The sequence below is a fragment of the Hordeum vulgare genome, chromosome 7H (genome assembly GCF_904849725.1).
Source record: "Hordeum vulgare subsp. vulgare chromosome 7H, MorexV3_pseudomolecules_assembly, whole genome shotgun sequence".
Classification (NCBI taxonomy): Eukaryota; Viridiplantae; Streptophyta; class Magnoliopsida; order Poales; family Poaceae; genus Hordeum; species Hordeum vulgare.
In genome coordinates, this window is record NC_058524.1 from 202523561 (window position 1) to 202532567 (window position 9007).

A 9007-nucleotide genomic window follows, 5' to 3' on the forward strand; every position below is an offset into this window, starting at 1 on the left:
TTTTTTAAAAATTTATGAAATTTTCCAAATTTCATGATTTTTTGAACTTTTAAACCTTTTTGGAAAATTGATGATCTTCCTTTTCAAATTCATGTTTTTAGTTTTTCTTCAAAAGTCAACCTGTAATCCTGGCATAGCTGGGCCAGCCCGCAGCACGCGCGAGCTTAGTGTAGCTGGCGCTATGAGCGTGGACTAGTAGATATTGAACCAACCCGTGGTTGTATAATTAGAGGGACTGTGATATTTCCAATCCATCAAGCTTTAAATTTTGGTCCTTGCATTTATTTTTGGATTTATTTCAGATTTTTGGTGATGTGGATTCAATGGGAGGAGACATTTTCATCGACGAAAAGGTGCCTACGGTAACTTCATAAATTTTAAGATTATATGCCGGCTCAGTCTCTCAAAAATGCTCATAGGGATAAAGTGTGTATACGTTCACAGGGATGAGTGTATGCACGTGTATATAAGCGATTGCGTGTACTGTGTCCAAAAAAGAAGATCTCTACATCGAATGCGCCTTGGCTGTCCATGCCCGGTTTTGAGTTGGATGTTTTACTTCACATTATCAAAAAAAAGTAGTCAATTTCAATGAAAATAGGACCCAATATCCATATAAATCCAGTTTTTAGGCATGGAAAATTGAACAAATTTTCATGCCCTATTGTGTTGGTCGAGGATGGCAAGTTTAGTTAGCGGACATGAAAAATCTGTCTTAGTATATTTTTCTCTCAAAAAAATTCATGCTTTTTTAGGGGAAATGTTTCATGCTTGCAAAGTAAAATTTCCACTCCCGCACTAATATAAATTGTCATGAAAATCGTTTAATTTGCCATGCCTAAAAACCAAACGTCATATTTTTTGCATTTTCGTAAAAATGTTAATGAATTTTTGAAAAATAAATTTAAAAAGTTCACAAATTTAGTAATTTATTGCACTACATTTTCATTAGTTTTAATAATTTATTATCGGAATTCAGAAATGTTCCAGTAATTTTAGAAATCTAATCATTTTTATAAATTATGTTTCAGTTCAAGAAATAAAGTAAAAAACAAAAATAAAATAGGTAAAAGGAAAAAAGGCGGATAGAAAAAAAGGAGAATGAGAAAAAAATCACAGAAAACATGAAAGGAAAAAGTGTCCGTTTTGGGCCGGACGTTGCCATTCCGCGTTCAACTTGCAGAACATGGTGATCCCCTTCCAAACAAAACTTGCAGAATAGGATTCGCCATGTGTTACACACAGCTGGCAATCTTTCTCGTCAAGAAAGAAAAACATACAACTGTCGAAAAATATTCTTATTATACTATAAAAAAAGATAAGATAAAGAAAGTAGCGTCCCTTTAGAATTTTAGGCATGGAAAATTGAACAATTTTTCATGCCCAGCTGTGTTGTTCAAGGATGACAAGTTTAGTTAGCGAGCATGACAAATCCGCCTTAATTTCTTCTTTTTCCAAAAATTGTCATGCTTGCAAAGTAAATTTTCCATCCCTGCGCTAATATAGACTGACATGAAAACCGTTTAATTTGCCATGCCTTGAAACTAAACGCCATAATTTTAACATTTTCGTAAAAATATTAATGTATTTCTGAAAACAAATTTAGAAGTTCACGAATTTAATAATTTAGTTCACTATTTAAAAAAAATCTAAATTTATTTTTTATGAATTCTACATTTTCATTACTTTTAATAATTTACTTTCGGAATTCAAAAATATTCCAAGAATTTTAGAAGTCTAATCATTTTTATAAATTATGTGTGAATATAAGAAATAAAATAAAAACAAAAATTAAATAGATAAAAAGGAAAAAAGGCGGATAGAAAAAAAGGAAACATAAAAAAGGAGAATGAGAAAAAAATCACAGAAACATGAAAGGGAAAATTATCCGTTCTGGGCCGGACGTTGCCATTCCGCGTCCAACTTGCAGAACATGATGATCCCCTTCCAAACAAAACTTGCAGAATAGGATTCGCCATGTGTTACACACAGCTGGCAATCTTTCTCGTCAAGAAAGAAAAAACATACAGCTGTCGAAAAATATTCTTCTTATATAAAAAAAGATGAGATAAAGAAAGTAGCGTCCGTTCAAAAAGACGGCATGTTACATGTAGTCCTACATTTTTAATCACTTGGGCATTGACTCAGACCTGCACGACACGTCGACACGACACAGCTAAAATTATTGGTTTGGTTACGCGTATACTACGCACTTGCCCGGTTTTGATAAGTTAAAGTGACTCCTCTCCTCTCGTCCATATAGTTTTCGTTTTCTCGCCGAGAGTATTTTTAACGGGGTCGGTCAGATTCGCGCCCAACTGGGCACTCGTGACGCCGCACCTTGACATCATGCTCCTCGCCATGGTCCTATCCACAGCGTCAGCAGTCCCCAAAATAAGGCGAGTCGTTGTTTACTGGATGGAACAGAAGAGTAAAATGCTACACGAACCACGATGCTGCAAAGCCTGCAACGCAACAATGGCTACAGACAACCGCGCATCGATCAAACCAAGGCAGCAGCGTCAAACATGGATGCATCGAGCAATGCAACCTGCAAGCCTCCATTGAAAGCACGCGCACAAACTTTGGCAGAAATGGAAACCAGGGAAATAAATGAAATTCGGAACACCAAACAGGACCAGCAATCCTTTTTTTTTTTCTTTTCTTTCCCTGGTATAAGCAGCAGGACCAGCGGCTGCGATGCGCAGGAAAAACGGAATCTACCCCACATATTCCCGGCGCGTCACGGAGATATATGCTCCTCGCCTCCGCCAGTCCAAACCTCCGTGGACCCGTTCTTGGTACGCCATCCAGAAGTCGTGTCCACCGAGTCCAGCCGCCTCATCACGGGTGCACGCAGAGCCGGCTGCACGCAGCGTCCTTTCGCCCCGCCACCACCACCCTCCCCCACCCAAAACCCGCCCCATCCCCGTGTCAAAACCTCCGAGCTCGCCACAGCGATCGCCAGCTCGCCACGCCCACGCCCACGCCGGCGACCATCCACGCCAGCTCCCGCGGGGCTGACCCATGGAGGACGTCCTGGGCTCGGCGGTGGGGGCCCACTTCAGCGGCCTCCGCCGCCCCTCCTCCTCCTCCCTCCCCTCCTCGCCCTCCTCCGCCACCTGCAGCGACGCCCCCGCGCCGCCGCCCCGCGGGCTCGCGTCCCCCGCGACCAGGCAGCCGTTCGTGATCGGTACCCCCTCCGCGGCGCTCTCACGCTCGCTCCTGCAATTCCCCCGTTTTTGGTTTCGTTTTGAGTTTTTTTTTTCTCTTTCCCTTTGGTGCCTTCTGATGGAAGGGGTGTGCGGCGGAACGGCGTCGGGGAAGACCACGGTGTGCGACATGATCATCCAGCAGCTGCACGACCACCGCGTCGTGCTCGTCAACCAGGTCAGCCGCCGTTCGTTACCCGTCGGACTACGCTGCTTTCATGCTCTGACTTTTTTCCCCCTCCGTTGGTGCTGCTCTGCGATGCCCATATGTTCGTGTAGTGCTTGTGACGTCTGTTCAATTTTATTAGATAATTAGTGGGTGGAGTTGGAATCGCCTACTCTGATGATGGCGCACATTAATTACTGGATGGCCTTTTTTCGTAAATGATTCCAACTGTTAGTATTGCTGCTTTTGTTGGGGGGGAATTGCATCTATCCGTTATCTACTTGTCAGTACCCTAGTCTTCATACTCTGTACTTCTGTCTGTTATATATAAACAAATATATATCCGAGATCGGATGGCTATGGCTATTAAAATACATGCATCATGGTACACCACCGATCGCTGAAACCTTATTTCCAAGCATCCCAGGAGCAAATATAACTAAGCTTTGGTTGCAATTTTGCAGGATTCGTTCTACCGCGGTTTAACTGAGGAGCAATCTGAACATGTGGAAGAGTACAACTTTGATCACCCTGGTACTTGATGTGACGAAAATCTATGCCTTCTTTTTACCGTGGGGTTCGAATCCACTTTACTTGTACATGAGGATGAGATTCTTGTTTTCTTGCTTGCAGATGCATTTGACACCGATAAACTTCTGGAGTGCATGGGAAAGCTAAAGGGTGGACAGTCTGTAAATATTCCTATATATGATTTCAAGAATCACCGACGATGCTCTGAGAGCTTTAGAAAGGTGATAACTGCATAATCAACCATTTATGTGAAACTGATAATGCCTTTGTGAACGTAGTTATTGGCAAGTAAATTTGTATACAAATGTTTTCTGTAGAATATCTGGATGGCATGAAAACTGATAACCTGCAAAAGAAAGATGAAAATTGATGGCCTGAAAGGCATGTATCTAAGAAATTACTGTTTTACTACCTCAATTTAAGTAAAAGCTACAATTTACGAAGTTGCTAATGATCTGCTGTATCACCATGGCCCTAGCTCTTCTATTCTTAATCTGTAGAAGAACACGAGAGCTTGTATTGAACAATGATGTCTAGTGTTGTTGGTGCTCTGTTTGATGCCTTTTCTTAATTCAAGCCAAATCAAATGGTTATGATTGTTAACTAGGTCCGTAATTCCTCTTATGCATAGATCATCGATTTTTTGTTAGGTCAATGTATCAGATGTCATCATTCTGGAGGGCATTTTGGTTTTTCATGATCAAAGGGTGCGTGACTTGATGGACATGAAAATTTTCGTTGACACAGGTTTGTTGCTGTTCTATTTTGGTTGCATATATGATTCATAACATCACGGCTACAATATTGGAGACATTGCATGCTCTGAGTGTCTTGTCGTTTTGTTTGGTTAGTCATGTTTATAGCTATTATTTGATCGCTCACCCTTTCTTCTGTTGACCATCATGGATCGGTTTAGATGCTGATATTAGGCTTGCCCGAAGAATAAGGCGTGATACAGTTGAAAGAGGTAGAGATGTTCTCTCAGTGCTTGAGCAGGTAATTACACCACCAGTCTCGACTGCTTCACTTTTGGATCTCTTAGCCTTATTCTATTCAAGTATATTAACTCCCTAAGCTTCAACACATAAGGCATACAGTATCCTGCTGTTTCAAAATATAAGGTCTGCATGCAATTTAAATTATTATTTCTCTATCTCGTGGCCATCTCTCTTCACCTATAATCTTCATCTATGAATAAACCTTTCAACATACTATAATCTTCTTATACCCATAACACTACACAGGTATATCATTGTCGTTTCCAACTCTTCACCTATCATTCTACCATTTCCCCCCTTAATCACTGTGCTTAGTCCAAATATGCCGCATAAAAGTAATGGAGAAAGTATATATATGCATGCCATCATTGAGATACACATGTATGCCATTACCCTTTTTAACACGATTTTTTGATGAAATAATTAGTACGGGATGTTTGTGAAGCCTGCCTTTGATGATTTTATCCTGCCTTCCAAGAAGTATGCTGATGTGATCATACCGCGAGGAGGAGATAACCATGTTGCCATTGATTTAATTGCGCAACATATTCGTACAAAACTTGGACAGCATGACTTGTGCAAATTTTATCGAAATGTTCACGTAGTTAACACAACTTTCCAGGTATATTTATTGTCACTGTTGTTCTTTCAGATTTATACCGGTACTTAGATTTCAAACTTGTGAGCTCTTAAAAGTTTATCTGGACAGATACGGGGAATGCATACCCTCATTCGTGACCGGGAAATTACGACTCCTGATTTTGTCTTCTATTCAGATCGGCTGATTCGTCTGGTAATGGCCTTGTTCCTCGTAACCTCTACCTCTTTGTCCTTTCTTACATAACTTCCTTCAGTTCAGTTGCAAAGTTGAGCTGCATAGTTCACAAATGTAGTTGATCGTTTACTAAGTGTTACTGGTACGGAAATGTCTTGCCAGGTAGTTGAACATGGTCTGGGGAATTTGCCATTTACAGAGAAGCAGGTCGTTACACCTACAGGTACATCACTGGTTCTGTTGTATCATTCACCTTTTTTATTAACTGTTTTCTAGGAAATTAGTGCCATCCTTCAGTCAAATAACATAATTCCATACATCTGTTCAAATTATGTATGGAGAGCTGGAATAGCCACCCTTTTATTCAGGAACATGGCAGGTACTCTGCCTTTTCATTTAGAAAGAAAGTTGCCTAGTTTGTTATATGGAAACCAGGTGAAAAACACAGAATAGCCCCTTTATAATATCAAAATACTGATCCAAGTCATCATTGGTTACCAGAGTTTGTGTGAAGATAAGGGCTTATCCCCTCAATTTCTGAAATCAAACTTGTAATTCGTAAGTACTTGTTCAATTTGTATCCATGAAATAATTTTCTGGAAGCCTGGGACTTCTAAAGATTGTTGGTTGTTGCCTTATTTACTTCATACTCCCTCCGTTCCAAAATTCTTGTCTTAGGTTTGACTAGAAATGGATGTATCTAAATATTAAACTATGACTAGATACATTCATATCTAGAGAAATCTAAGACAAGAATTTTAGGACAGAGGGAGTACAACTGTAACTGTGCACTTGTGTTAATGCAAGGCCCTATTTACCAATTCATGTTCTGTAATAGAACAAAGAATGGAATTTCTGTACACTAAGGGGCTGTTCGGATGCTCTCCACGGAGCGGAGCGCGTGGAGCAGGCTTTTGAAAGCTCCGCAGATTAACACTGCCTGCCACTCTGCTCCAGCGCGGAGTCGCGGAGCGGAGCGAGTCCGAACGCTCCCTAATATGATGATTATTTATGCTTTGTCTAGGATCTATTTATTCAGGAGTTGATTTCTGCAAGAAGCTCTGTGGAGTGTCGATTGTTCGAAGGTATTGGCCCATTTTTTAAATCTTATAGTTTTAAAGGCTGGAATTTGAGGTACCACCATATTCTAGCATTTTATGCAGCTTCCATCTACTCCCTGCGTTCCTAAATACAAGTCTTTTTAGAGATTCCACTACGAACTACATACGGATGTATATAGACATATTTTAGAGCGTGGATTCATTCATTTTTCTCCAAATGTAGTCCGTTGGGAAATCTCTCGAAAGACCTATATTTAGGAACAGAGGGAGTAGCTCCTTTTGATTTAAACTGTCATCTAGCCTCAGTAATTCGCTATACCTATACTGCTATACATAAGCTGTTATATTGATCTGCCTGTAATATACACTTGTTAAGAATGTGCAATAGTTCAGTGACGCAAATAATGTGTCAAATTTTGATTAGTTTGCGATTTGTCTTACACAGTAGTTCAGTTATCCTTGTATTATATTGTACTCCCTACGTTCCTAAATAATTGTTGTTGGGGAGAACTAGCTCCCTACTTTTGTTCCATTCCATCAATGACAGTACTAACTACTAAGTCAGTAACAGACATTAATCACTATGAACTCATGGTATACTGCTAGCTAGTAGGAACAACAAGTGCAAATTTAAACTTACATGCAATGTCCCCGCCTTCTTCCTTTTCACTAGTTATACATTTTCAGTGAAGTTACTCATGCAACACATTTTCGGTTGTATTTCCCTGCACATGTTAGAATGATATGCATGTTTCACTGCAGTGGTGAAAGCATGGAGAATGCTTTGCGTGCTTGTTGTAAGGGGATAAAAATAGGTAAAATCCTAATACATCGTGTTGGAGACAATGGACAACAAGTTGAGTGTTCTTTACATATACTTCCATTGAACATTTTCTTGAAAATAGTTCACTACTGCGGTTTTGGTGAATAAACCTTACTTCTGTGTCCAGCTCATATACCACAAGCTGCCCAATGATATTGAGCATCGTCACGTTCTACTTATGGATCCTGTGCTCGGTACAGGTTAGTGTCACATATCCGTCTAATCTTTTGCTTTTCCTGATCGTTCTGTTTGCATATCTGTTCAAATTTAGAACTAATAGAAGTTGGTTACTTCCATGACTAAAGTTATAGTATACTTTCTTTCTGACAGGTAACTCAGCAAGTCAAGCTATACAGCTTCTTAAAAGTACAGGAGTTCCAGAGGACCACATCATGTTTCTTAACCTTATCTCGGTAAAGTTGTCTAGCCCATCCACTCGCTTAGTTACCACCCAGTACTTTTTTCCTTATTTTTGGTTAGCTTGTTGACGACATTCCACAAACAGGCTCCTGAAGGAATCCATTGTGTCTGCAAGCAATTCCCTGGTCTGAAGATCATAACATCGGAAATCGACGCCGGGTTGAACGAGGACTTCCGTGTCGTGCCAGGGTTGGGTGAATACGGCGATCGCTACTTCGGCACTGACTAATCGGCTAAGATGCCGCTTTCATTGGCGGCGAAGCGATAGACGGGGTAGAACTAACAGGAGATATACTGGTGTTTGGTTGTTTGTTGTATACCAGCAGAGTGGAGCGGAGGCATCACTCTGGCAACCATTGGAGGTACCAATGTCACATGATGACATGCATTATTATCATAATTCATATGGCTAAGCTAGACACTTAGCTCTTTATGTTCATGTGACGAGCTTTGACTTTTTGCGAGTTTTGAGGCCCTTGCTTGATAACCTGCTCCTCGGCTGTTATAATGGCCTGTGAAATGTAATACCTTGCCTTGGAATGTTGGTTCGTGGCAGATAGATGCCGTACTATTTCCGTTTCCGTGGTATACACCTTTGGCCTTGACATTTTTTCAACAAAAGGTGTATTTTATTGGCTTAAAATAGAGCATCACAAACACAATAAATACACACCGGCCTTTGTATAGCTAGGAAGCACACAACACATATACGTAAAAACACATCGATAAATAGCAAATTAATATAAGACCAAAGTTATGTGCAGGTGAGTGGAAAAATAAAAAATAAAAGCCCCAAAATGATCAAGTCTACGATCGGCAAACTTCAACAATAAGTCAATGACCATATCTACACCCACCAGCTGATGACATCACACAGAGGAGGTTCTTCAACAACAATGCTTTTAGGAGGGAGGGAAACCCAATCGCCGCCGTCATCAAATCCAACCACCGAATCTAGGTTTTCATCCAAAAGAACTAATCCTAGCATATCCGAGTAATGCCTTCGACGAGGAGTCATCCA

The 9007-nt window shown here is 40.5% G+C and overlaps 1 protein-coding gene across 3 annotated transcripts; it reads left to right on the plus strand.

The window, feature by feature from the left end:
* Positions 1-2879: 2879 nt before the first annotated feature.
* On the plus strand, positions 2880-8526 carry LOC123409759 (uridine kinase-like protein 2, chloroplastic). 3 transcript variants are annotated; one of them, XM_045102622.1, is made up of 14 exons: positions 2880-3193; positions 3299-3390; positions 3843-3912; positions 4012-4130; positions 4560-4656; positions 4826-4905; positions 5335-5529; positions 5617-5700; positions 5845-5905; positions 6707-6767; positions 7506-7599; positions 7694-7766; positions 7897-7979; positions 8072-8526. In XM_045102622.1, the coding sequence occupies exons 1-14, from the start codon at positions 3028-3030 to the stop codon at positions 8213-8215; spliced, it is 1419 nt and encodes a 472-aa protein (XP_044958557.1). In that variant the 5' UTR covers positions 2880-3027; the 3' UTR covers positions 8216-8526. The 3 variants fall into 3 exon arrangements, with proteins under 3 accessions (XP_044958557.1, XP_044958558.1, XP_044958559.1); XM_045102623.1 differs by having other exon boundaries at positions 5386-5529; XM_045102624.1 differs by having other exon boundaries at positions 5389-5529.
* Positions 8527-9007: the final 481 nt, after the last annotated feature.